The sequence below is a fragment of the Buteo buteo genome, chromosome 29, assembly GCF_964188355.1.
Source record: "Buteo buteo chromosome 29, bButBut1.hap1.1, whole genome shotgun sequence".
NCBI lineage: Eukaryota > Metazoa > Chordata > Aves > Accipitriformes > Accipitridae > Buteo > Buteo buteo.
In genome coordinates this window covers 475,013-500,017 of record NC_134199.1, presented here as the reverse complement: position 1 = coordinate 500,017, position 25,005 = coordinate 475,013, and the positions used below count along the sequence as shown (strand labels likewise).

At 70.0% G+C, this 25,005-nt stretch overlaps 5 protein-coding genes across 6 annotated transcripts; 4 read left to right on the top strand and 1 right to left on the bottom strand.

Annotated features, from left to right (window-relative positions):
- The first annotated feature begins 1,574 nt into the window (after nt 1-1,574).
- On the top strand, nt 1,575-6,357 carry TOP6BL (TOP6B like initiator of meiotic double strand breaks). The gene is made up of 14 exons (XM_075059271.1): nt 1,575-1,598; nt 2,399-2,510; nt 2,599-2,696; nt 3,135-3,218; nt 3,316-3,371; nt 3,507-3,569; nt 4,085-4,301; nt 4,354-4,513; nt 4,588-4,719; nt 4,801-4,922; nt 5,014-5,124; nt 5,205-5,316; nt 5,398-5,462; nt 5,559-6,357. Exons 1-14 carry the CDS (start codon nt 1,575-1,577, stop codon nt 5,601-5,603), a joined length of 1,401 nt encoding a protein of 466 aa, XP_074915372.1. The 3' UTR covers nt 5,604-6,357.
- Nucleotides 6,358-7,127: 770 nt separating this feature from the next.
- On the top strand, nt 7,128-10,858 carry RCE1 (Ras converting CAAX endopeptidase 1). The gene is made up of 8 exons (XM_075059355.1): nt 7,128-7,384; nt 8,760-8,862; nt 8,960-9,043; nt 9,113-9,191; nt 9,494-9,661; nt 9,750-9,821; nt 10,365-10,427; nt 10,527-10,858. Exons 1-8 carry the CDS (start codon nt 7,173-7,175, stop codon nt 10,748-10,750), a joined length of 1,005 nt encoding a protein of 334 aa, XP_074915456.1. The 5' UTR covers nt 7,128-7,172; the 3' UTR covers nt 10,751-10,858.
- Nucleotides 10,859-11,381: 523 nt separating this feature from the next.
- On the bottom strand, nt 11,382-13,426 carry ZBTB3 (zinc finger and BTB domain containing 3). Its single transcript, XM_075059354.1, has 2 exons — nt 13,400-13,426; nt 11,382-13,027 (listed from the first exon to the last, which is right to left on the bottom strand). Exon 2 carries the CDS (start codon nt 13,001-13,003, stop codon nt 11,789-11,791), a length of 1,215 nt encoding a protein of 404 aa, XP_074915455.1. The 5' UTR covers nt 13,004-13,027; nt 13,400-13,426; the 3' UTR covers nt 11,382-11,788.
- A 641-nt stretch (nt 13,427-14,067) lies between these two features.
- Nucleotides 14,068-20,709, top strand: GANAB (glucosidase II alpha subunit). Of its 2 annotated transcripts, XM_075059342.1 has the most exons (25): nt 14,068-14,117; nt 14,377-14,478; nt 14,585-14,693; nt 14,802-14,929; nt 15,042-15,221; nt 15,582-15,647; nt 16,040-16,139; nt 16,266-16,350; nt 16,443-16,539; nt 16,626-16,806; nt 16,888-17,041; nt 17,149-17,384; nt 17,471-17,597; nt 17,678-17,757; nt 18,017-18,160; nt 18,268-18,364; nt 18,446-18,547; nt 18,629-18,872; nt 18,973-19,037; nt 19,144-19,220; nt 19,306-19,380; nt 19,481-19,594; nt 19,678-19,790; nt 19,872-19,972; nt 20,065-20,709. In XM_075059342.1, exons 1-25 carry the CDS (start codon nt 14,098-14,100, stop codon nt 20,172-20,174), a joined length of 2,907 nt encoding a protein of 968 aa, XP_074915443.1. In that variant the 5' UTR covers nt 14,068-14,097; the 3' UTR covers nt 20,175-20,709. The 2 variants fall into 2 exon arrangements, with proteins under 2 accessions (XP_074915443.1, XP_074915444.1); XM_075059343.1 differs by lacking the exon at nt 15,582-15,647.
- A 133-nt stretch (nt 20,710-20,842) lies between these two features.
- B3GAT3 (beta-1,3-glucuronyltransferase 3) lies at nt 20,843-24,695 on the top strand. The gene is made up of 6 exons (XM_075059356.1): nt 20,843-21,000; nt 21,289-21,412; nt 21,505-21,673; nt 22,291-22,621; nt 23,002-23,292; nt 24,406-24,695. The coding sequence occupies exons 2-6, from the start codon at nt 21,331-21,333 to the stop codon at nt 24,502-24,504; spliced, it is 972 nt and encodes a 323-aa protein (XP_074915457.1). The 5' UTR covers nt 20,843-21,000; nt 21,289-21,330; the 3' UTR covers nt 24,505-24,695.
- The last annotated feature ends 310 nt before the right edge of the window (nt 24,696-25,005 follow it).

Here is a 25,005-nt window from a genome sequence, read left to right as displayed (position 1 = left end):
CACCGAGGGGAGGGGGGTCCTGTCACTGGAAAGGGGAGGGGGGGTCTTGTCACTTGGGGGGGGTCGCACATGGAGGGGGGACGGTGTAGGGCAGGTGCAGGAGAGTGTGGGGGGGGGTACCCCCAATCTCATCTCCCCAGGGACCTGTCGTTCCCCCCCTCCCCGAAACTGTGGGGGACCCCCCCCCCGATCCAGGAGAGGGACCCCAGCCCTGAGGAGGGGGCACAGGGCACCCACAGAGGGACCCCCCCCTCCTCCCTAGGGACCCCTGAGCACCCAGAGACCCCCCCCCGGATCCTTCCTAGTGACCCCTGACCCCCCCACGGACCCCCCCAAGACCCTCCCATCCTTCCTAGTGACCCCCAACCCCCCTAAAAACCCCCTCCCGCTTCCTACCGACCCCTGACCCCCCCAACAACCCCCCCCACCCCTGACTCCCCCCCAAGACCCCCCCATCCCTCCTAACGACCCCCAACCCCCCCCCAGAACCCCCCCTCCTCTCTAGCGACCCCTGACCCCCCTCAAGACCCCCCCCCCAATCCTCTCCGGCCACCCCGGACCCCCCCCAGGGACTCCTCAAGACCCCCCCCCCCATTCTCCCGTCCCAGGGGGGTGTCCCCGTGTCCCCGTGTCCCGTCCCCCCCCCACCTTTTCCCCCCACCCCCCCCCCCACCCCGCGCCGGCTCCGGCCGGCAGCTAATGCTCTTAGTGCGGGGATCAGCGGCCGCCCCCCCCCGCGCCCCCCCCCCCGTGCCGGGGCCCTGGGGAGGGGGGGGGCTGGGCACGCGTGTGCGGGGCGCAGGACACCAACACGCGTGGGGTTTGGGGTTGGTTTTTTTTGGGGGGGGCCCTGCAGCGCTGGCGGGACCCCGGGACAAAGCGAGGGGGGGGGGGGGCTCTGCCCGGCGCTGCGGGGAGCGGAGCGGCTGCCGCAGTGCCGGGGGAGGGGGGGGGGGGTGCGGGAAACGAAGCGGGGGGGGGACACGACGATGGGGACCGGGGAGGGATGTGGGGCCGGGGGGGGGGGGGAGATGCGGGGCCGGGGGGATGCGGGGCCCGGGGGGGAGGGAAGATGCGGAGCCGGTGAGGGATCGGGGGTCGGGTCGGAGGTGGGGGGGGGCTCCTCTCCCGGTGTTTGTGTGTATGTGTGTGCCCCCCCCCCCCGCCGCCCCGGCCCGGTCCTACCTGCGCGCTGCGGTGGCGGAGCGGGCTGAGGCCGCGGCAGCTCATCACACCCGCGGACGGCGCGGCCGGGAGGGGCGGGGCGGGGGGGCGGGGCCAGAGCGGCACCGGGGGGGCGGGGTCACCTGGAAGAGGGAGGGGGTTGGAGGAGGCAGTCGCCATGGTAACCCAGGCCGGCGCCTCCGCCGCGCGCGCGGGGGGGGGGCGGTTGCCATGACGACGGCGCCCGATGGCCCCGCCTGGGGGAGGTCGGTCGCGCTGCCCCCTCCCCCCCCGCCCTTTGCGCCCGTTGCCATGGCGACCCGCCCCGCCCCCGAGGGGGGTCGCTGGAGCCCCCCCTCTTCCTCCGCGCCGCCAGGGGGCGCTCGCGGGAAAAGGGGGGGGGGCGCGACATGGCGGACGAGGCCGTGCGAGCGGTGCGGGGGGGGGGGCAAGCGAGGATGGGGGGGGTCGGGGGTCCCCGGGGGGGGGTCTTGGAGGGGGTCAGGGGTCTCTAGGGAGGATGAGGGGGGAGTCAGGGGTGGGTCAAGGGGCCCAGAGAGGACTGGGGGGGGGCTTAGGGGGGTCTTGGGGGGGGTCAGGGGTCCCTAGGAGGGATGAGGAGGGGTCTTGGGTGGTCTGAGAGGATTGGGGGGGGTGAGGGAGGGTCTCTGGGGACGGTCGGGGTCCCTAGGAGGGATGAGGGAGGGTCTTGGGGGGGGTCAGGGGTCTCTAGGAGGGAGGAGGGGGAGGTCTTGGGGGGGTCAGGGGGAGGTCAAGGGTCCCAGAGAGGACTGGGGGGGGGGCTCGGGGGGTCTCTGGGGTGGTCAGGGGTCCCTAGGAGGGATGACGGGGGGTCTTTTGGGGGGTCTCGGGTGGGGGTCTCTGGGGTGGTCAAGGGTCCCAGAGAGGATTGGGGGGAGTTGAGGGGTCTCTAGGGGGGCTCAGGGGTCACTCAGGAGGATGGGGGGGGTCTTGGGGGCTTTGGGGGTCCCTAGGAAGGCTGGGGAGGGGTCTTGGGGGGTCCCTGGGGAGGATGGGGGGGGTCCCCTCCATGGCCGCCGGTGCCCGCAGGTGCTGGAGCGGCTCCTCCTGGGCCTGCGGCCCCCCGAGAGCCGTGAGCCGAGGGGGGGGTCCCTGCTGGTGACCCTGGCAGCCGAGGGGGACGGGGGGGACACGGGCCGGCCCCGCTGCACCATCACCGGTGCGTGGGGGGGGGCATGGGGGGGGGAGACAGTGCGGGCGGGGGGGGGGTCTGGTTGAGGGGACCCCCGACACCCCCCTTGTCCCCGCAGTGGCGGCCGGCGGGGAGCTGAGCCGCGGCGTCGAGGCCAAAGACCTGCGGGGAGGTAGGAGACGACCCCCCCCCCCCCAACTCGGGGTGGGGGTCCTCACTGTGCACCCCCCCACCAAACCGCCCCCCAACCCTCCTTGCAGCCGCATGGGGGGTGCTGGAGCTACCGGGGGTCCCCAGCGCCCCCGCCCCGTGCTGCGGCCGGATCCTGCGCCGAGCCCGGCTGCATTTGGCTTTCCAGGTGAGGCTGGGGGGGGGCACACACCCCCCCCCCCCCAACAAACGCCCTCCTTCCCCACGCCCCAGGGTGACCTTGGGGGGGGGCAGAATCGGGGCCGGGGGCCCCCCGGGAGCACCCGCTCCTGCCGCAAGTAGGGCGGGTGGATAAATATAGCCGGGACGGCCTGGTTTTTGGGGGGGGGGACACATGACACACACAGCAGAATGGGGTCACCGGTGGGGGGGGGGGGGGGTGGGCAGCACCCCAAAACCCACACCAGGGCCAAGGGGTCCCCAAACTGGTCCCAGTGCCTTGGTGGGGCTGGGTCCCCCAAATCGGTGTGAACAAGCAGGACACCCTCCCCCCCGGGTCTGGCCACCCGGGGGGGGGGTGTCCAGTTTGTGGGGTGCATTGGGGTGCCCCCCCAGCCCAGCCCTCTCTGTTCTCCCCCCCACCCAGCTCAGCCCCCCCCCCGGCACGCTGTCTCCCGCCTGTGTCGCCCTGCGGAGGTTTCTCCATAAGACGAGCGTGGTGCACCCCGAGGTACCATCCCCGGGGGGGGGACACGACACACCAGGGTGCACCCATGGGTGGGTTTGGGGGGGGGGGGTCCCCACATCGACCCCCCACCTCCCCCCAGGTGGAATTTCACTTCTGCGTCAGCGTGAACGGCACCGTGGCCTCGCACACCTACGGGTGAGCCCCCGGAGACACCCCCACTACCACCCTGGGGACACCCCCCCCCCCAGGGGACGCGGTGGGGGGGGGGTCCCCAGCCCGGGGGGGGGGGGGGTCCCAGCCTGGTGCCAGCCCCTTCCCTGGGTCCCGCAGGCGGGAGAACGCCTGGGCGCTGGCAGGAGCGCGGCTGCGGGTCCAGAGCCGGCACTTTGCACCGTACGGGATGGGGGGGCTTGAGGAAAGGGGGGGGGGGCTTGGGGTCATCGGGATGCGGGGGGGGGGGGCGCGGGGGGGCTGGGGTCGGTGGGACGGGGACTGGGTGAGCCAGAGTCCGTGGGACAGGGATGGGGACAGGTTTTGGGGGGGCCCAAGGTCAGCGGGATGGGGACAGGGATGGGGTGCGTGGGGGGGGTCAGTGGGACAGGGACAGGGTGCCTGGGGGGGGTCAGCAGGACAGGGATGTGGTTCCTGGGGGGGGGGGGGGTGTCAGCAGGACAGGGGTGCTGGGGGGGGGTCTGCAAGACAGGACGGGGTGCCTGGGGGGGGTCAGTGGGACAGGGACAGGGATGTGGTGCGGGGGGGGGGGTCAGTGGGATGGGGACAAGGACAGGGACGTGATGCCGGGGGGGGGCGGCGTGTCCCCGCTGTCCTTGAGGTTCTGGGTGTCCCGGGGGGGGGTGGCTGGACACAGCACCCACCTCCCCCATCTCCCCCCTCCCTGGGAACTCCAGGCCGTCAGACCCTGGGGTTGCCCCCCCCTGCAGCAGGATCCATCCCACGCTGGGGACACCCATCCGTCTACGTGTCCCCCCCCCGGCTGCCGCGGCGGGCCTGGGGGGGGAACTGAGCATCGTCCCCGTGGCCGCATTCTGCCCCTGCCGCCGTCCCACCCCCAACCTGCCCACCCGCCTCGCCGCCGCCACCATATCCTGGGGTCCCGGTGGGGGTGTTGGGGGGGGGGGGGTCGGGGTTTGGGGGGGGGGGCCACGCATTGGGCCAGGCCATTCTCCTTGACCGTGGCCACTTGTTCCTCTACGACCCGGTGGGGCTACCGGCCACGCCACCCCCACCCCGGTTTTTCCAGGATCCCTCCTGGCTGGCCGACTGGGAGCGATTCGGCTTCACCGCGGCCCCCTGTGACTGGCCGGAGGGCAAGGAAGGTGCGTGGCGGGGGGGGGGGGGGGTCCCACCAGCAGGAGTACCCCCCCCCCAGCACCCCATCTTGTCCCCGCAGAGCTGGTGACCCCCGATGCCGCCTACACCGTGCGGCACGGAACCGGCGTCCCGGGGGGGGACCGTCACCCCCAGACCCTCCTGCTCTTCCTCTTCCTCCGCCACGAGGATCCCTTCCAGGTTTACGATGCCGGTGCGTTGGAAGGGGGGGGGGGGGTTGGGGGTGTCCCCGCCTGTGTCCCCCCCCTCCCAGCGTGATGGCCGCCCTCCCCAGCCGCTCGCCGGCTACTGCTGGCCCACCTGGACCAGACGCTGCTGAGCAGCCGCCCGGCGCTGGCCACCGGCCTCCGGACCCTCGTCCACCCCGTCCTGGAGGAGCTGTGCCGCTGGCACGAGGTGGGTGCCGGTGGTGTGGGGGGGTGGGTGGTGGGGGGGGGGGGGTGTCACCAACACCCTCTGATCCCCCCCCTCCCATCCCGTCCCGCAGGGTCAGGAGCGGCTGGCACGGTCCTTGCCCGTCGTGCTGGACGCGGTGACGGCCGTGGTGACCGGCAGCACCAGCGCCCGTTTTCGGCGGGCCTGCCTGCGCGCCATGCAGGTGGGGGGGGGGGGGACGGACCCCGGAGGAGGGGGGTGTGTGTGGGGGGGGGGGGTGACCCCTTCCTCGTGTCCCCGCAGGTCGAGGACACCCCGGCGCTGGCGGCGGCCGTCCGGCGGAGCTTGGCCGAAGTCACCCACCGGCGTCAGCTGCCCTGCGCCTCCTGCGAGACCCCCGGGGACACCCGGCGGGGTGAGGGACGAGCCGGGGGGGGGCGGTGGGGGGAATCCACCCCCCCTCCGTCCCTTTACACCCCCTTTGCCCCCCCACCAGGGTCCCCACAGGGTCCCCGTGTGCGGAGGGGTCGGCGGGCGGAGGAAGAGGAGGAGGAGGAGGAGGTGTGTCCCCAGAGCAGGGAGGGGCAGGTGGGCTGTCACTGGGGGGGGTCCCCAGGGGTGGCCCCCCCCCCATTGACCCCCATCCCCATCCCGCAGGCGTGGCAGCGGGAGGTGGCCGGCCTGGCCGAGTGGACAGGCTGAGGGACGGGGATGGAGCCCCCCCCCCCCATATCCCTGTGCTGACCCAGTTCACCCAGTTCACTTGGTCCCAGCTGGTCCTGGCAGCCCCCCAGGATTAGTACCCCCAGCCCAGTTCCCCCAGTCAGTCCCAGTTGCCCCAATCATTCCTAGTTCTCCCAGTTGTTCCCAGTTCTCCCAGTTGTTCCCAGTTCTCCCAGTCGGTCCCAGTTCTCCCAATCACTCCTAGTTCTCCCAGTTGTTCCTAGTTCTCCCACTGGTCCCAGTTCCCCCAGTTCTTCCCAGTTCCCCCAGTCAGTGCCAGTTCTCCCAGTCAGTCCCAGTTCCCCCAGTTGTTCCTAGTTTTCCCACCGTTCCCAGTTCTCCCACTGGTCCCAGTTCTCCCAGTCGTTCCCAGTTCCCCCAATCATTCCTAGTTCTCCCAGTTGTTCCCAGTTCTCCCAATTGGTCCCAGTTTCCCCAGTCATTCCCAGTTCTCGCCGGCAGTCCCAGTTCCCCCAGTCATTCCCAGTTCCCGCAGTCGTTCCCAGTTCTCCCAGTCAGTCCCAGTTCCCCCAGTCATTCCTAGTTCTCCCAGTTGTTCCTAGTTCTCCCACCATTCCCAGTTCCCCCAATTGTTCCCAGTTCTCCCAGTCGTTCCCAGTTCCCCCAATCATTCCTAGTTCTCCCAGTTGTTCCTAGTTCTCCCACCATTCCCAGTTCCCCCAATTGTTCCCAGTTCTCCCAGTCGTTCCCAGTTCCCCCAATCATTCCTAGTTCTCCCAGTTGTTCCCAGTTCTCCCACCGTTCCCAGTTCCCCCAATTGTTCCCAGTTCCCCCAGTCGTTCCCAGTTCCCCCAATTGTTCCCAGTTCCCCCAGTCGTTCCCAGTTCCCCCAGTCGTTCCCAGTTCTCCCCGTCAGTCCCAGTTCCCCCAATCATTCCTAGTTCTCCCAGTTGTTCCTAGTTCTCCCACCGTTCCCAGTTCCCCCAATTGTTCCCAGTTCCCCCAGTCGTTCCCAGTTCCCCCAATTGTTCCCAGTTCCCCCAGTCGTTCCCAGTTCCCCCAGTCGTTCCCAGTTCTCCCCGTCAGTCCCAGTTCCCCCAATCATTCCTAGTTCTCCCAGTTGTTCCTAGTTCTCCCACCGTTCCCAGTTCCCCCAATTGTTCCCAGTTCTCCCAGTCGTTCCCAGTTCTCCCAATCGGTCCCAGTTCCCCCCGTCGTTCCCAGTTCCCCCAATCATTCCTAGTTCTCCCAGCGGTCCCAGTTCCCCCAGCCACCCCCCAGTTCCCCCATCCCGGTTTCCCACCCAATTTCCATCTCCCCGCCCCTCCCCGCTCCCGGCCCCGCCCCGCAACGCCTCTCCCCGCCCCTTGACACGCCCCGCTCCCTCCCCCCCCCAACCTTGGCGCCCCGCAGCGCCTCGCCCCGCCCCGCCGGCCCCCTAGCCCCGCCCCGCGGCGCCCGGCCCCGCCCTTATCCCCGCCCCGCGGCGCCCGGCCCCGCCCTTATCCCCGCCCCGCGGCGCCCGGCCCCGCCCTTATCCCCGCCCCGCGGCGCCCGGCCCCGCCCCTGGCCCCGCCCCGCGGCGCCATGGCGGTGTCGGAGGCCGCGGGCGGCTCGTCCTGGGCCGCGGGTCGCGCCGGGCCGGCCCCGGGAGCGGCCTCGGGAGCGGCCCCGGGATCGGGCCCGGCCCCCGCCGCCGCTGCCGGGCCCGGGCCGTGCTGGGCCGCCGTGCTGGCCTGCCTCAGCCTGGCCTGCTCCTACGTGGGCAGCCTCTACGTCTGGGGCAGCCCCCTGCCGCGGTACGGGCCGAGCCGGGCCGGGGGTCTGGGGGGGGGGCACTTCTTGGGAGGGTCTGGGGGGGGTCTATAAGGTACCTGGAGGAGGTTTGGGGGTCCTAGGGGGGTCTGGGGGGGTCTATAAGGTACCTGGGGGAGGTCTGGGGGTCCTAGGGGGGTCTGGGGGGGTCTATAAGGTACCTGGGGGAGGTCTGGGGGTCCTAGGGGGGTCTGGGGGGGTCTATAAGGTACCTGGGGGAAGTCTGGGAGTGCTTGGGGGGTCTGTGGGTTGTCTTGGGGGGTCTATAAGGTACCTGGAGGAGGTCTAGGGGTCCTAGGGGGGTCTGGGGGCGTCTATAAGGTACCTGGGGGAGGTCTGGGAGTGCTTGGGGGGTCTGTGGGTTGTCTGGGGGGGTCTATAAGGAACCTGGAGGAGGTCTGGGTGTCCTAGGGGGGTCTGGAGGGTCTCTGGGGGGGTCTATAAGGTACCTGGGGGAGGTCTGGGAGTGCTTGGGGGGTCTGTGGGTTGTCTGGGGGGGTCTATAAGGAACCTGGAGGAGGTCTGGGTGTCCTAGGGGGGTCTGGAGGGTCTCTGGGGGGGTCTATAAGGTACCTGGGGGAGGTCTGGGAGTGCTTGGGGGGTCTGTGGGTTGTCTGGGGGGGTCTATAAGGTGCCTGGAGGAGGTCTGGGGGTCCTAGGGGGGTCTGGAGGGTCTCTGGGGGGGTCTATAAGGTACCTGGGGGAGGTCTGGGGGTCCTAGGGGGGTCTGGAGGGTCTCTGGGGGGGTCTATAAGGTACCTGGGGGAGGTCTGGGAGTGCTCGGGGTGTCTGGGGGGGTCTATAGGGTACCTGGAGAAGGTCTGGGGGTGCTAAGGGGGGGTCTGTGGGGTCTCGGGAGGGGGGTCTGTAAAGTACTTGGGGGAGGTCTGGGGCTGCTCGGGGGGTCTGGGGGGGTCTGTGAGGTACTCGGGGGAGGTCTGGGGGGTCTGTAAGGTACCTGGGGGAGGTCTGGGGGCACTGGGGGGGGGGGGTGTCTGGGTGGTCTGTAGGTTACCTGGGGGGGTCTGGGAGGCTATAGGGTACCTGAGTGAAATATGGGCATCCTGGCAGGGTCTGTGGGATATGTGAGGGAGTCTGGGGGGTCTATAATGTACCTGGGGGATGGCTGGGGGTCTGGGAGGTCTATAGGGTACCTGGGGGGGTCTGGAGGGTTTATAGGATACCTGGGAGGGGTCTGGGGTGCATTGAGGGTACCTGGGAGAGCGTCTTCAGGGTATTGGGGGGTTTATAGAGTATGTAAGGGGGTTGTGGGGTCTCAGGGGAGCTCCTTAGTGTCTGTGGGGTGGGGGGTGCTGTTGGGGCAGCCCCCCCACCCTGTGCTGACCCCCTCTGCCACAGGGACCACCCGTCCGTCATCAAGCGGCGTTTCACCAGTGTCCTGGTGGTCTCGGGGCTCTCCCCAGCCTTTGTCTGGCTCTGGAAGGAGCTGACGGGTGTCAAGGTGAGGTTGGGGGGGGGGGTGTGATTGGGGGGGGACGACACACAGGGACAACACACCCCTGCCCCAAACGGTGCTGACCCCCCTTTCCTCTCCGCAGCCGGACACCTCGCTGCCGGCGCTGCTGGGGCTGCGCCTGGAGGGGCTGGTGCCGGCCACGCTCCTGCCGCTGCTGCTCACCATGGTAGGTGTGGGGCTGGGGGGGGGGGGGGCACAGTCCCCCGGCCCCCCCTGACCCCCCCCTCTCCCCCAGATCCTCTTCCTGGGGCCCCTCATCCAGCTCTCCATGGACTGTCCCTGGCGCTGGCTCGATGGTGTCAGGGTGGCTTTTGGTAAGGAGCAGGGACACGACTCAGGGAGGGGGGGGGGTCAGGGGCTGGGGGGCGGTGGGTAGGGGGTCCCAAGCAGGGTGGTGGATAACAGGGTGGGGGCTTTGGGGGGGCAGCGGGGGGTTGGGAAAGGGGACATGGGGGTGGTTGGGGACCTGAGGGGATTCGTGAGGTGTGGTGACCTTGGGGGTGGCCGAGTTGGGTTTTGGGGGGGGGGGGCACCTGCTGGGTCAGGGGACCCCAAAGCGGGCAGCGGGCTTTGGGGTCAGCAGCGGTGGGTTTTGGGGCACGTCCTTCTCCCGCAGACCCCCGTTTCTGGGCGCTGTGCCTGGGCGACGTGCGCTGGCTGCGGAACCAGGTGGTGGCTCCGCTGACGGAGGAGCTGGTTTTCCGCGCCTGCATGCTGCCCATGCTGGTGCCCTGCACCGGCCCCGGCCCCGCCGTCCTCGCCTGCCCCCTCTTCTTCGGCGTGGGTAAGTGCAGCCCCCCCCCAGGGACACCCTCCCACCCCAGAACCCCCAAACTGACCCTCACGGCCCCTTTCTTCCCCCCCCCCACCAGCCCATTTCCACCACGTCATCGAGCAGCTCCGGTTCCGGCAGGGCTCCGTCGGTAGCATCTTCATGTCGGCAGGTACCGCTGCGGCAGGGGGGGTGGGCTATGGGGTGCCCGGGGGGGACCTTGGGGTGCTGGTGGGGGGGCAAATATGGAGTGCTTGGGGCAGGTTGGGGTGCCTGAGTGGGGGCCCAAAGGAGTGTGGGGTACCCAAGGTGGGTGGTGGTGCAGTGTAGGGTGTTTAAGGGGCATTTGGGGTGTCTGGGGGGGGGGATTTGGGGTGTCTGGGGCAGTGTGGGGTGCCCTGAGGGGGATACAGGATTCCTGGGGGGGGGCCTATGGGGTTCCCAGGCGGGTCCTTAGGGTGCTGGGGGGTGGGATATGGAGTGCCTGGCACAGGGTGGGGTGCCCGAAGGGGGATGTGGGGTGGGGGAGGGGGTGTGTAGGGTGCCTGGGGGGGGGCACAGGGTGCTTAAGGGACATATGGGGTGTCTGGGGGGGGGGGTGTGGGATGCCCGGGGCAGTGTGGGGTGCCCTGAGGGGGATACAGGGTTCCTGGGGGGGGCGGAGTATGGGGGTGCCTGGCCCCCCCCCCCGACCACCCCAAACCCCTCCCCGCAGCTTTCCAGTTCTCCTACACAGCCGTCTTCGGCGCCTACACGGCCTTCATCTTCCTCAGGACAGGTGGGGCGTGGGCAGGGCTGGGTGGGGGGGTGGGGGGCAGGGGGGGGGTCAGCCCCTCCGTCCGCCCACCCTCTGTCTGTCTGTCCGTCCGTCCTGCAGGCCACCTGGCAGGCCCGGTGCTGTGTCACTCCTTCTGCAACTCGATGGGGTTCCCGGCGGTGGGGGCGGCACTGGAACACCCCCGACGTCGGGCCTTGCTCCCCTGTTACCTGCTGGGGGTCCTGCTCTTCCTCCTCCTCCTCCACCCCCTCACCGAACCCGCCTTCTTTGGGGGGGCTCCCGTCTGCGCCCCCCGTCCGGGGGCCCCCCCCACCTGCTCCTGACCCGGGCGCGGGGCGCCTGCCCCGGACCCCCGACCCCCCCCCGACCCCATTTTTATAGGTGCCACCGCACAGAGCTCTATTTTTGTGATTAAAGTGCTTTAAACCTTGGTGCGCAGGACTGGGAGAGACTGGGATGGGACTGGGATGAGATGGGGAGGGAGTGTGAGGGCCTGGGACAGAGTGGGAGGGAGTGTGAGAGACTGGGCTGGGACTGGGACAAAACTGGGAGAAAGTGTGAGAGACTGGGAGGGAGTGGAATAGACTGGGATGGGACTGGGAGAAGATAGATGGGGAGGGAGTGGGAGAGAGTGTGAGGGACTGGGACAAAACTGAGGGAATGTGAGGGACTGGGATGGGACTAGGAGGGAGTGGGAGAGAGTGTGAGGGACTGGGACAAAACTGAGAGGGAATGTGAGGGACTGGGATGGGACTAGGAGGGAGTGGAAGAGACTGGGACGAGATGGGGAAGTACTGGGAGGGAGCGTGAGGAAGCGGGAGAGACTGGGATGAGATGGGGAGGGACTGGGATAGACCTGAGAGAGACTGGGGCAGGGCAGGGAGGGATTAGGATAGGACTGGGACGGGACCAAGTGGGTGCCTGGGCCCCGCTGGGACTGGGACTGGGTTGGGCTGGGGCCCAGACTGGGCTGAACTGGGATTCGGCCCCGTTCAGACTGGGGGGGACGACCGGACTGGGGGGGGGACGGCGGCGGCGACGCTGCCCGAGCTCCTCCCGTCCGCCAGGGGGCGCTACCGCGAACATGCGCCCTGCCCAGGCAGATAAACCGGCCGCGGCGTCCGACCATTGGACCGCGCGAAAGCCAATGGGGCCGCCGCGTGGGCGGGACCTCAGGCCCCGCCCCCTCCAGGGATCACCCGCTGCCCCTTTCCAACGGCGCTTTATTCCCCCACGTGACCGCCGTACACCCGCTCCGCCCCGCCCCGCCGCCGCAGGGCTCCGCCCCCAGGGCTCAGACCCCGCCCCCCCGGCGCTCCCCCGGGTCCCGCCGCCCGCCGGCTCCGCCGCCCCGTCCCCGTTTAGGGCGGGTTGTCGCAATCGCGATCGTGATCGGCGTGGGCTCCGCCGCCGCCGCCGCCGCTGCCGCGGGTGGTCGGCCCGTGGCTGTGGGCCTTGCGGATGTGGCGGTAGAGGTCCCCGGACTGGGTGTAGCTGCGCAGGCAGTGACGGCACTCGTAGGGACGCTCCCGCGTGTGCACGGTGGCATGGCGGCGCAGGGTGTAAGAGCAGGAGAAGGTTTTCCCGCAGGTGGGGCAGGTCGGCGCCTCTTCGGCGAAAAGCCCGAAGCCCCCGCGCCCCTCCAGCGGCGGCAGGAACAGCGGCTCCCGCAGAGCCGGCAGCCCGAAGGGCAGCGGTTCTCCCGACGTCTCCCCAAAGGCTGCGGGCCGTGGGGCGCGGGACGGCCCAGGGAAGAGGCTGGCAGGGCGGCGGGTGCCCGCCTCGGGCTCCTCATCGGAGATGACGATGGCCTCGACCTTGACGGCAGCGGGCAGCAGCCCCCCGGGAGCGGCAGGTGCCCAGGGCCCGGCGCAGAGCCCCCCCGGAGCAGGCAGCTCGCCCCCGGGGAAGGCAGCGCGGGGGGCGGCCTCCGTCGAGCTGCTGGGACTGGGGAGGGGGACCTCCGGGGGGGCTGCGCGGGGCCAGTCGCCCTCCATGCCGGGCTGCGTGGTGTCAGCCACGTCCACGCGGGACACCGGCGGCTCGGGAGGGGGAGCGCCCTGCTCCTCGCCACCGCCAGCCTGCGGGGCCGGGCCGGGGAGGGCCAGGAGGGGCACCCCGGGGCTGGGTGGGCGCTGCTGGGGGGCGGCGGGCGGCAGCGGGGGGCTGCCGGGGGCGTCCTCCTCCCTTTTGGTGCTGTCGGCCTCGGCTGGCACCCGCGCCTGCAGCTTCTTCTTGCAGAGCTTGACGACATCGTTCATGTGCAGGTAGCTGGCGGCCGCCAGCACGTCCTCCAGCGGCGTGGCGGCCAGCGCCAGCCGCCCCTCGTACATGAACTCCAGGAGCAGCCCGAAGGCGGGCGGCGTGACGATCTCGCTGTTCAGGCAAACCAAGTCGCCTTTGTCCAACCGCTCGGCGTAGCACATGTGGAAGAAGGCGCTGCAGGCGGCCAGGACGGCGCGGTGAGCCGGGAACGGGGCGCTGCCCACCAGCACGGTGCAGTCGCAGAGGAAACCCTGGGCCCGTTGCTCTCGCAGTCCCCGCAGCAGCTGCCGGCTGTGCTCGGGGAACTCCATGGCGTCCCGCGGGGGTGTGCCGGCCTGCGGGGGGACAAGGAGGGGCTGGTGGCAGTGGCGGGGGGGGGGGGGGCTCAGCCGGGGCTGGCCTGCCGAGAGGGTCTGGCCCGGCCGGGAGGCAGCAGGGCTGGCCCGGCGGGGCCCGTTCAGCCCCGGTGGGGCCCGTTCATCCCCGGTGAGGCTCTTTCATCCCCGGCAGGGCCCGTTCAGGCCCCTTCAACCCCGGTGGGGGCCCTTGAGCCCCGGCAGGGCCCGTTCAGGCCCAGTCATCCCCGGTGGGGCCCCTTGAGCCCCGGCAGGGCCCGTTCAGGCCCGGTCATCCCCGGTGGGGCCCGTTCAGCCCCGGCGGGGCCCGGTCAGGCCCGTCCCGGTTCCGCGCTCCCCGTCCCCACTCACCACAAAGCAGCGGCCCGGCGAAGCCCCGCCCCCCCGCGCTGATTGGCAATCCGACCGGCGGGCCGCCCGCGCTCCCATTGGTCCGGTAGCCTGCCGCTCAACGAGGCAGGGCCGACGGGGGTCAGCGGCGGCTGTTGATTGGTCGCGGCCTACCGCCACTCATGGCGGCGGGCTGCTGATTGGCGACTGTTGCCGCCCTCCCGGGAAGAGGCGGGCCGCGGTTGCCGTGGCCGTGGTTGCCATGACCGCGGGGGCGGGGCGTTGCCGGGGAAGCCCTCAGCGGGCGGGCGGTCCCCGGGGCCGGGAGAGTGTTCTGATTGGACCCTCGGATGTGTCGCTCAGCTTTTCCGCGCTTTCATTGGTTTGCCGATCCCCCCCGCGCGGCGTGTCCCCGCCTCTTCCCTACCTCGCGCTCTGATTGGAGCCAGCTCCCATCCCTCACCCCTCGCGCGCGCCAATCGCGAGAGGGAGAGGGGCGGGGCTGCGGTCTCCCCGGCAACCAGGTGAGACGGGGCGGGGCTGGAGCCAGGGCGCGCCGGCGGGCCCCTAAGCTCCGCCCCGCAGCTGTAGGGGGGAAGTGGGCGTGGCCGAAGGCGGGTTCGCGGGCGGGGCTCCCCTCAGCCAATGGGACGCGGCGGCGGGGGGTGGGGGGTGGGGGGGGCGCCAGGGGCGGGGTGAAGGGTCAGGCCCGATCCAAGATGGCGGCGGCGCCGGGGAGGTGAGCGTGCGCCGGGAGGGGGGTGTGTGTGTGTGGGGGGGGTGTGGAATCCCGCGGCCGGGACCGTACCCCTCCCCCTTCCCCGGGGGGGCACCCCGCGTTCCGAGACACCCCCCCCTCCCCCGGGACCCCCCCCCCCCTCCCCGGGTTCCCACCCCCACCCCTTGGGCCTGAGCTGCGGCCCAGCCCCGCCACCCCCCCGCCCCGTCCCCGGTCGGACCCGGTATATGTGTGTTCGTGTGTCCCCCCCCCCCCGCAGGCGGAGGCCGGCGGTGCTGCTGTGGGCGGCCGTTTGCCTGGCGACTGCCCTGGCCGTGGACCGGAGCAACTTCAAGACGTGTGAACAAAGCGGTTTCTGCAGGTGGGGGGGGTTAGCCATGGTTTGGGGGGGGGGGGCAGGGCTCAGGGTTTGTTGTGTCCCCCCCCCCCCCCACACACACACACACCCCTTTCTTGCTTCCCCACAGGCGCCAGCGCGGCCTGCAGCCCGGCCACTCGCCGTACCGGGCCCTCCTGGAATCGTTGCAGCTCGGACCAGACGCCGCCAGGTTACAGCTCGTTAACGAAGTCACCAAGGTCCGTACCGGGACCGGGGAAAGCGCAGAGGCAGTGACCGGCACCCTCCTGCCGAGACCGTGTCTGTATATCCATCCTTTTCCTCCCACACACCCCCTTTTTTTCCAGGTCCCGCTGCTGCTGGAGCTGTGGGGGCTGCAAGGGAACGTCACCCGTATCCGCATCAAGGAGCTGAACCCGCTGCGGCCGCGGTTCGAGGTGCCGGATGTGCTGGTGGCTGAGCCACCGGTGGAACGGTGAGCGCCGGGTGGAGGGGAGGGGATGCAGAGATGGGGACACGCACGTTAGCCGGGGCGGGGAGTGGGGGGACGCAGCCGCTATCGGCATCTCCCTTCCCCTTTCCGGCAGGTTGGCGGTGACGGGGCGAGATGAGGGGAGCCTGGAGCTGTCGCTGGGCCCCGCCGGACACCGGTTGCTGGTGACAGAGAAGCCATTCCGCATGGACCTGCTGCAGGGACGGGAGCTGCTCTGCAGCGTCAACGCCCGCGGGCTCCTCTTCTTCGAGCACCTCCGACACCGCCGGGACTCGTGAGTGCGGCCAGGGGTGGGCAGCTCTGCGGCCGGGTGGGTGGGACCGGGTCCCCCCCTGCTCCCCAGGTTCCCCCTCCCCAACCCAGGGCACCCAGCAAACCCCCCCTGGGGAGCTCGGGGTGCTTGGCTGTCCCCACCAGTGAAGGTAAACCCTAGGGAAAGGGGAGGCGGGGAACGGCAGCATTCCAAAGGGCCCCCCACCACCCACCCCAAGAGGGTGAGCAGCCCAAGGGGAAGGGGTGGGGGGTGGGGGGGAGCCGGGCCGGGCCGCGTCCGTCTGTCCGTCCGGCGGCTCCTCGCACTGACTCTCGCTGTGTTTCTGTTTCTGGCTGCGCTTCCCCCCCGCCCGCGCCCCAGTTTCTCGGATAAAGTTAGTAGCTCGGTCGGTAGCTTGTGGGATAAGATCAAGACCCTTTTCCATAGGTAAATTTGTGGCTTCTGCTGCTGTCTCTGCCCCCCCCCGCCCCCCCCCGGGCCCCCAGCGGGAGCCCTGGCCAGGGGACTCCCAGGGCAGTGTCCCCCCCATAGCCCCCCTGGCCCGGGCAGGCCCCGGTGGGAGGGAGAAGGAAGGGGCAGGAGTGGCCGGGGCCGTCCCCGTCCCCCCAAAAGTGAGGAACTGCCCCCCCCCACCCCGAGTGAGCTGGGGGGGGGTGGTTGGGGTGTTGTCCCCACCTTCAGGGCCCCGAATGAGTGCCTGCCGGGGTGTCCTGTGTCTGTCCGTGTGTCCCCCCACCGCGAACCTGCTGCGTGCGTGACTCTTGCCTGCGGCGACCGGGATGCCCCGGGACCTTATAACTGCCCCCCCACCCCCACAGGGACACCCCCAGGGAGCCCACGGCAGAAGAAGGGGGGGCTGCCGAGGGGCAGGAGGAAACCACTGGCGGGACGGAGGACGCCAGTAACCAGAGCGAGAAGGTATTACAGGGAGAGGGGCTGCAGACGAGGTGCTGGGGTCCAGCAGGGAGTTGGGCCCCCCCTTATTTTTTTGGGGGGGGGAGAACCCCTCTCTCCACCCATCCCTAATGGCATCTGGTCCCGTAGCCTACGGAGGCCACGGCTGAGGCCGTGGAGGAGCCGGGCTCCTGGGAGGAGACATTCAAGACACACACGGACACCAAACCTAACGGTGAGGCCCGTCCCGTGGCCAGGGAGGGGAGGGGGGGAGACCGGTATGGGGGGGCTCCCAGTTTCACCACTCCCCTCCCCGTCCCACTGCAGGGCCCACCTCAGTGGGGTTGGACTTCTCCCTGCCCGGCTTCGAGCACGTTTACGGCATCCCCGAGCACGCCGACAGCCTGCGGCTCCGCACCACCGAGTGAGTGGCAGGGAGGGCGAGTCGGGGAGGAGGGTGATGACGGTGGTACCGTGGTGGGGCACGCTGACCCGCCTGGTGTCCTGCAGGGGGGGAGACCCGTACCGCCTCTACAACCTGGACGTCTTCCAGTACGAGCTCTACAACCCCATGGCACTCTACGGCTCCGTCCCACTCCTGCTAGCACACAGCGCCCGTCGCACCCTCGGCATCTTCTGGCTCAACGCTGCCGAGACCTGGGTGGATATCAGCTCCAACACTGCTGGCAAGGTGCGGGAACGGGCGACAGGGGGATCCTGGGGAGGAGTTGGGGGGTTCCGGCAGGACTCTGACACCCCTCCCCACCCGCAGACACTTTTTGGGAAGCTGCTGGATTACATGCAGGGCGGGGGCGAGACGCCGCAGACGGATGTGCGCTGGATGTCGGAAAGCGGCATCATCGACGTTTTTCTGCTGCTGGGCCCCACACCCGCCGCCGTGGCAGGGCAGTACGCCGCCCTCACCGGTACGCCACCGCAGGGAGGGAAGGAGGAGGGTGTGCCAAAACAGGGCCGGCACCGGGGACCCTGCTGCGAGCCCCGCTGTCTGTCCGTCCATCCGTTTCCCCCACAGGCACCCAGGCGCTGCCCCCCCTCTTTGCTTTGGGTTACCACCAGAGCCGCTGGAATTACAATGACGAGGAGGACGTGGCAGCGGTGGAGCGGGGTTTCGAGGAACACGCCGTCCCCTGCGATGTCCTCTGGCTGGATATCGAACACGCTGACGGCAAACGTTACTTCACTTGGGACCCCAGCAAGTTCCCCCGACCCCGTGACATGCTGGAACGCCTGGCTGCCAAGAAACGCAAGGTAGGGGACCCCCGCTGAGGGGCTGGGAGGGGTGCTGCAGGACCCCCTCTGGGTGCTGACATGTATTTTTGTGTCCCTTCCCCGAGATGGTCAGCATCGTGGACCCCCACATCAAAGTGGACAGCGGGTACCGCGTTCACAACGAGCTGCGCTCCCGCGGCTTCTACGTCAAGACGAAAGATGGCAGCGACTACGAGGGCTGGTGCTGGCCAGGTGCGTGGGGCTGTGCGGTGGGGGGGGGTCCTAGAGGGAGCCGCAGGGGGGGTCCACGCTGACCCCTGCGTTGCTCCCAGGCTCTGCTGCATACCCCGACTTCACCAACCCTGAGATGCGCGCGTGGTGGGCCTCCATGTTTGCCTATGACCAGTACGAGGTGAGGAGCAACTGCCCCAGTGGGTGCATGGCCCCCTCCCCATCGCTGTCAGCCCCCCCCAGCAGGTGTCTGGCCCCCCGGGTTGCTGCCGTGTCCCCCCCTAAGTCACTACCTACTCCCCCATCTCTCTTCTGCTCTCAAATCACCTTCTTCCCCTGTTGCTCATGTGCCCCCCCCCAAGCTGCTCTCCCCTCCTCACCCCTCTGCCTCCCCCCCATCGCTCCTGTGCTCCCCCCTCACTGTGAGCCCCCCCCCCCAGGGCTCGACCGAGAACCTTTTCACTTGGAACGACATGAACGAGCCCTCGGTCTTCAGCGGCCCTGAGGTGACGATGCACAAGGACGCCGTGCACCACGGCGGCTGGGAGCACCGAGACCTCCACAACCTCTACGGCCTCTACGTGGTGAGCGTGGGGCCCCCCCCCTCACCCTACACCCCCCCCTACCCACGCCAGGGCGGTCCCTCACGGCTTCTCTTTCTCCCCCCCCCACCCCAACCCTGTCCCCGCAGCAAATGGCGACAGCCGAGGGGCAGATCCAGCGCTCGGGTGGGCAGCACCGACCCTTCGTCCTGAGCCGGGCTTTCTTCGCTGGCTCCCAGCGTTACGGTGAGGGTGGGGGTCCACCCTGGGGCCCCCCTCTGTGTGCGTGCGCCCTCCACTCCTCCTCACCCCCTCTCCGTCCCGCAGGCGCGGTGTGGACGGGTGACAATGCGGCCGAGTGGGAGCACCTGAAGATTTCCATCCCCATGTGCCTGAGCTTCGGCCTCGCCGGTCTCTCCTTCTGCGGCTGTGAGTGGGGCGAGAGCGGGATCGAGGAGGGGGGGCTCGGTGCGCTCGGACCCCCACCCTGAGCCCCTCCTGCCCCTGTAGCGGACGTGGGGGGCTTTTTCAAGAACCCCGAAGCGGAGCTGCTGGTGCGGTGGTACCAAGCGGGCGCTTTCCAACCCTTTTTCCGCGCCCACGCTCACCTGGATACGGCGCGCCGCGAACCCTGGCTTTTCGGGGAGGAAAACGTGGCGCTGATCCGCGCCGCCATCCGCCAGCGTTACGCTCTCCTCCCGTTTTGGTACACCGCTTTCTACCGCAGCCACCGCCACGGGCTGCCCGTCATGAGGTGAGCGGGTGGGGGGGGGGGGTGTCCTCCCCCAAAAAACTCCCCTCTCCCCTCCCCAGGTTTGTGACGTGTGTCTGTTCCCCCCCCCCTCTTCCCCCAGGCCGCTTTGGATGGAGTACCCCGAGGATGCCACCACCTTCGCCATCGATGACCAGTACATGATCGGTGAGGGGCAGGGGGGGTTTGCCGGCCGCGGGGGTGTCCCCACTCCCGTTTGGGGGTCGTCCCCCCCACCCCGGTGCTGACCCAGGACCCCCCACCTCGTTCCCAGACAGGGCGCTGCTGGTGCACCCCGTGACGGAGCAGGGTGCCCGTGGGGTGCAGGTTTACTTACCCGGCAAGGGAGAGGTGAGCTTTGGGGGGGGGCTGCAGGCTTTGGGGGGGGTGTTAGGGGTCCAGCCTCCCCCCCCCAACCTCTTTCTGGTACCCCCAGGTCTGGTACGACGTCACCTCCCACCAGAAGCACCACGCACCCCAGACGCTCTACGTGCCGGTGACCATGAGCAGCGTGGGTGATGGGGATGGGGGGGCGGGTTTGGGGGGGCTACGGCGGGTGTGGGGGGGGGGATCTGGGCCCACTTTCCACACACACACACCCCCCCCCACAGGTGCCGGTGTTCCAGCGCGGGGGGACGGTGGTGCCGCGGCAGGAGAGGGTGCGACGTTCCACCGAGTGCATGCGGGGGGACCCCTTCACCCTCTACGTGGCCCTCAGCCCCCAGGTAAGTGCAGACCCTCCCCACAGACCCCCCCCAACCCTCCCAGCCCCCCCTGACTCCCCCCGTTGCCCCCCCCCTTCCTCCAGGGCACAGCCGAGGGCGATCTTTTCCTGGATGACGGGCAGAGTTTTGACTACGAGACAAAGGCGCGCTATTTGCACCTGCAATTCACCTTCGCTGGCAACACGCTGACAGCCAGGTACCCCCCCAGGCCCCCCCGGGACCCCTCTGCCCCCCTCCTCGGGCCCCCCCTGGATCCCCCTTTTCTCTTTTCCCGCAGCTCCGCGGACCCCCGGGGTTCCTTCGACACCCCGGCTTGGCTGGAGCGTGTGGTGATCCTGGGCACGGGGAAACCGGCCACTGTCGTTCTCCGTCCTGCGGGTGAGTTGGGGGCTTTTGGGGGGGTGGGGGGGGGTGTCCTGGGGCCCCCCCTAACCCTGTGTGTCATTGTTGTTGCCCCCCCCCCACCCCAGACGGCTCCGAAACGCGCCTCGACTTCCAGCACGAGGCCGAGACTTCCGTCCTCACCCTGCGCAAACCGGGGGTCCGCATCGGCGACGACTGGGCCATCGTCCTCCGATAATGCAGAGGGGGGGGCTGCTGCTGGAGGGGGAGGGGGGCGGGGGGGGCAGCTCCCCCTGCCCTTCCTGTCCCCCTACCCCCCAGGGACCCCCCCATAGCCCCCCGGGACCCCCCCACCCGGGGTCAGGGAGCTCCCCCTGCCCCTTTGGCTGCTGTAAGGGGGGGGCCCGTTGGTTTGGGGGGGAGGGGGGCACTGCCTTCCCCCCCCCCCCAAGTATGGGGATGGGGGGCAGGGGTGGGGCTGGTGGGGGGATGGGGACCAAAGCTTTGCCTCCCCCCCTTGTGCCCCCCCCCTCCCCTTCCCTCCTCCCCCCATCCCCCCCCTCCAGCCAGCGGGGGTCAGCTGGGGTTTGGGGGAGCCCCCCCCAATTCTCTTTCCCCTCCCTCCCCCCCCCAGCTGTGGGGCACATGGGGGGGGGGGCAGGGCAAGAACTGGGCCCCCCCTCCCGCAGCTGAGTGGGGTCGGGGGGGGGGTGGGGTGGGGAGGAGGCGGCCCCGTGCCGGGTTTTGATAAAAGATAAATAAAACCAGGAAAAAAAAAAACCAAAAAAACCGACGGTGTTTTGAGGGGCGGGGGGGGAGGAACCCCAGGGCCGGGGCACGGGCAGCGGCCGGAACCTTCGGGACGGACCCGAGACCGGAAGTGGCGGCCGGAGCGCGGGGGGGACGGACCGGAAGTGCCGGCCTGGCCTGGCCCGGCCCGGCCCGGCCCGGCCCGGCCCGGCGGAGCCTTCGCGACCCCGAACCGGTCCCGGTTCCCTTCCCGGTACCAAATTCGGTCCCGGTTGGGCCCGGCCCGGTTCCCATCCGGCTCCGGTTCCGTCGCGGTGAGTCCCGGCTCCGTTGCCGTGGTTACGGCGCCACGTCTGCGCTGAGGCGACTCGGGGGGGGGAGAGGGGGTTTGGAGGCACCGGGAGCACCGGGGGGGGAGGCTTGGAGGCGGCGGGGGGGGCACGGGCATGTACTGGGGGGCTGCAGGGACTGTGCTGGGGTGACTGGGAGCTAGATCCGGGACCGGGGGGGCAGCGGTGCGGGAAAGGCTCTGGGCTGAGTCTGCTGGGGGGGCTCCGGGGCAGAACGCCTGAGCCCCCCACCCCCCCCTCCAAAAAAAAAAGCCCCCCCGGATCCCCCCCCTCCCGGACCCCCTCAGCGCTGCCATGAGGGTGAAGCTGAAGAACGTTTTCATCGTCTACTTCGTGGTGTCTCTGGTAGGGCTGCTCTGTGCCCTGCTGCAGCTCGGTGAGTGGGGACGGGGGGGGGGGCGGCTGAGGGGTCCCTGACCCCCCCCAGGGTTTATCCTGGGGTCCCTGACCGCCCCCCCCCCCAACCAGGGCAGCCCTGCGACTGCTCGCTCCAGCTACAGGCCGAGCGGCGGCGGAGCCGGGACCGGGACCGGCTGCTGGCAGAGCTGCGGGGTGGGGGGGCCCGGGGGGAGCCCCGAGCGCAGGGGGGAGGCCGGGCCCTGCCCACCATCTACGTGGTGACCCCCACCTACGCCAGGTGAGACCCCCCCACGCTCCTCTACGGTTTGGCCAGGCCCCCCCCCTTCCCCCCAGCCCCGTGCAGCCTGGCGGGTCACCCCCCCAAGACCCATTTGTCCTCCAGCCCGGCCTGTCCCCCCTCAAGGCCCATTTCCCCCCCCCATGGCCCCATATAACCTGATCTGCCCCCCCCAGACCTATTTGCTCCCCCACCCCACCCTGTACAGCCCGGCCTGGCCCCCCCAGACCCATTCCCTCTCCCCTCCAGCCCCATAGAACCTGATCTGCCCCCACCCAGTCCCATTTTCCCCCCCCCCCACCCTGTACAACTTGCCTACCCCCCCAGACCCATGTCTCCTGTGTCCCCCTCCCATGGCCCCATATAACCTGATATGCCCCCCCCAGACCCATTTTTCCCCCACCCCACCCTGTACAGCTCAGGCTGCCCCCCCCAGACCCATCCCCCCCCATATAACCTGATCTGCCCCCCCCCAGACCCATTTCCCCCAACACAGCCTGGCCTGGGCTACTCCCAGCTCGATCCATCCACACACCCCCCCCAACCCCCTTGGGTTCACATGCCCCCCCCGAGGACCCCCCACAGCCCCCCACAGCCCCATTTTGCCCCCCCCACAGGCCAGTGCAGAAGGCGGAGCTGGTGCGGCTGTCGCAGACGTTGCTGCACGTGCGGGCGCTGCACTGGGTGGTGGTGGAGGACGCGGCAGCCCCCACGGCTCTGGTGGGGGGATTGTTGGCCGCCAGCGGGGTGCCCTTCACCCACCTGAACGTCGAGACCCCCCCCGAACGTCGTCGCCGTCCCGGGGACCCCCCCTGGCTGCGCCCCCGCGGCGTCGAACAACGCAACCGGGCGCTGCAGTGGCTGCGGGAGACGCGGGCGCCCGGGGAGAGCGGCGTGGTCTACTTCGCCGACGACGACAACACCTACAGCCTGCGCCTCTTCGAGGAGGTGGGGACCCCCCCCGACCCCCCCTGAACCCTCTGACCTCCCCCAGAACACCCTGTCCCCCTCCCGACCCCCCAACTCCTTTCTGCCTCTTAACACCTCCAGCTTGTGCCTCTTGGAGGTGATGGAGCGCGCTGTTACCTCCCAGCCCCTCCCTAAACTCCCCCCAAATTCTTCCAGCCCCCCCACCCTCCTCAGCTCCCTTAACACCCCCAAACTCCCCTACCCCATCTCTAGAGCCCCCCCATTCCCCCACACACTCTCCTAACCCCCTCTGCCCCTCAACATCCCCAGCCTTGCACCTCTTTGAGGGGCTGTGCTGCTCCGCGGCGTGCCCCCCCCCTCCTTGAGCCCCCCCAGCCCTGACGGCCGCTCTCCCCCAGATGCGCAGCACCCGCGGCGTGGCGGTCTGGCCGGTGGGACTGGTGGGGGGCCTACGTTTCGAACGACCGCTGGTAGCGGGGGGCCGGGTGGTGGGCTTCCATACCGCCTGGAAACCGGAACGCCCCTTCCCGTTGGATATGGCCGGCTTCGCCGTGGGGCTGCCCCTGTTGCTGGCGCGGCCCGCCGCCCGCTTCGACCCCCAGGCCGAGAGGGGCTACCTGGAGAGCAGTCTGCTGGGGGGGCTCGTCTCCCCCGCCGAGCTGGAGCCCAAGGCCGACAACTGCACCCAGGTAAGGGACGGGGGCACTCGGGGCGGGGGGAGTTGGGGTCCTTTGGGGGTCCTGGGGGGGCTCGTCTCCCCTGCCGAGCTGGAGTCTAAGACCAAAAACTGCGCCTAGGTGAGGGATGGGGGGGTCCTTGGGGGTTCTGGGGTCCCATAGGGACACAGTGGAGTCCTGGGGGGGGCTCATCTCCCCTGCCGAGCTGGAGCCCAACACCAACAACTGCACCCAGGTCAGGAATAGGGGGTTCTGGGGTCTCTCGGGGGTTTGGGGGGGTCTCTCGGGGGGGTTCTGGGGTCCCTCAGGGGTTTTGGGGTGTTCCTTGGGGGGTTCTGGGGACCCATGGGGGCACAACAAAGTGTTGGGGGGGCTCATCTGCCCCACTGAGCCGGAGCTGAGGCTGACAACTGCACCCTGGTCAGGAATGGGGGGTCCTGGGGTCCCTCAGGGGTTTGGGGGGGTCCCTTGGGGGGGTTCTGGGGTCCCTCAGGGGTTTGGGGGGGTTCCTTGGGGGGTTCTGGGGACCCATGGGGGCACAGCAAAGTGCTGGGGGGGGCTCATCTCCCCCAAAGAGCTAGAGCCCAAGGCTGACAACTGCACCCAGGTCAGGAGTGGGGGGTCCCTCGGGGCATGCTGGGGTCCCTCAGGGGTTTGGGGGGGGTCTCTTGGGGGGTCTCAGGGTCCCTCAGGGGTTTGGGGGGTCTCTTGGGGGGGTTCTGAGGTCCCTCAGGGGTTTGGGGGGGGTCCTTCAGCGGTTTGGGATGTCCCTTGGGGGGGTTCTGGGGTCCCATGGGAGTACAGCAAAATGCTGGGGAGGCTTACCTCCCCCGCTGAGCTGGAGCCCAAGGCAGAAAACTGCACCCAGGTGGGGGCCGGGGGGGGCCGGGGTCCCTCAGGGACCGGGGGGGGGGGTCCCTTGGGGTGTCCTGAGGTCCCTTGGGAGCGTGGGTGACAGGACAGGGTCCCCAGGGGAGGGAGGCCAGACTGGGGGGGTTGCTGGGGCCACAGTCCTCACAAGGGGGTCGTTGGGGTGCACAGACCAGGCTGGGGGGGTGCAGGGTGCTCGGGGGAGGGTGTCCGTGCCACACTGGGGGGGTCCTGCTGACGCCCCCCCACCTCCAGGTGCTGGTGTGGCACACGCGGACGGAGAAGCCGAAGCTGCGGCAGGAGGAGCAGCTGCAGCGCGAGGGACGGGGTTCCGACCCCCACATCGAGGTGTGAGGGACCCCCCCGCGCCCCCCTTGCACCTCAGGGACCCCTCCCCGGGGAAGAATCGGATATGGGGACGTCCCCCGGGGACGCTCGGACTTTATTTATCGACAGGGTCCCCCACTTTCCGTGGGGGTCCCCCCCTTTTCCCACGGGGCTCCCCGGCCGAGTGTCATCTCCGCAATAAACTCTCCCGCTCCGTCCTCGTCCGTGTCCGGGGGGGGACACCCCGCTCCGGGGGGGCGGTGGGCACCTCACACCAGGGGCTGCTGCGTGCCCCCCCCCACGGTAGGGGGGACAGGGGGCCACGCGGGGGGCAGGAACTGGGACCCCCCCCAGCCCTCCTGTTGCCGGTGGATCTTCATGTGGGCATTGCGGCTCTTGATCTTGGGGAAGATTCTGGAGGAAAATGGGGGTGCGGTGGGGGGCTGGGGGGGGCAGCACTCTCTATGCCCCCCCCCCAGCACCCTGTGTGCCCCCCCGGGCCTCCCAATCCCCTTCTGCCCCCCCTCC

Coding starts and splice junctions, on each gene's coding strand:
- TOP6BL (XM_075059271.1), top strand. CDS start 1,575: ATGGCGGACGAGGCCGTGCGAGCG. Junction 3,372..3,506: donor GTGGCCTCGCACACCTACGG/GTGAGCCCCCGG, acceptor TGGGTCCCGCAG/GCGGGAGAACGCCTGGGCGC. Junction 5,317..5,397: donor CCCCGGGGACACCCGGCGGG/GTGAGGGACGAG, acceptor CCCCCCCACCAG/GGTCCCCACAGGGTCCCCGT.
- RCE1 (XM_075059355.1), top strand. CDS start 7,173: ATGGCGGTGTCGGAGGCCGCGGGCGGCTCGTCCTGGGCCGCGGGTCGC. Junction 7,385..8,759: donor TGGGGCAGCCCCCTGCCGCG/GTACGGGCCGAG, acceptor CCTCTGCCACAG/GGACCACCCGTCCGTCATCA. Junction 8,863..8,959: donor AGGAGCTGACGGGTGTCAAG/GTGAGGTTGGGG, acceptor TCCTCTCCGCAG/CCGGACACCTCGCTGCCGGC.
- ZBTB3 (XM_075059354.1), bottom strand. CDS start 13,003: ATGGAGTTCCCCGAGCACAGCCGGCAGCTGCTGCGGGGACTGCGAGAG.
- GANAB (XM_075059342.1), top strand. CDS start 14,098: ATGGCGGCGGCGCCGGGGAG. Junction 15,648..16,039: donor ATCAAGACCCTTTTCCATAG/GTAAATTTGTGG, acceptor CCACCCCCACAG/GGACACCCCCAGGGAGCCCA. Junction 17,042..17,148: donor GCAGTACGCCGCCCTCACCG/GTACGCCACCGC, acceptor TTTCCCCCACAG/GCACCCAGGCGCTGCCCCCC.
- B3GAT3 (XM_075059356.1), top strand. CDS start 21,331: ATGAGGGTGAAGCTGAAGAACGTTTTCATCGTCTACTTCGTGGTGTCT. Junction 21,674..22,290: donor GTGACCCCCACCTACGCCAG/GTGAGACCCCCC, acceptor CCCCCCCCACAG/GCCAGTGCAGAAGGCGGAGC. Junction 23,293..24,405: donor AGGCCGACAACTGCACCCAG/GTAAGGGACGGG, acceptor CCCCACCTCCAG/GTGCTGGTGTGGCACACGCG.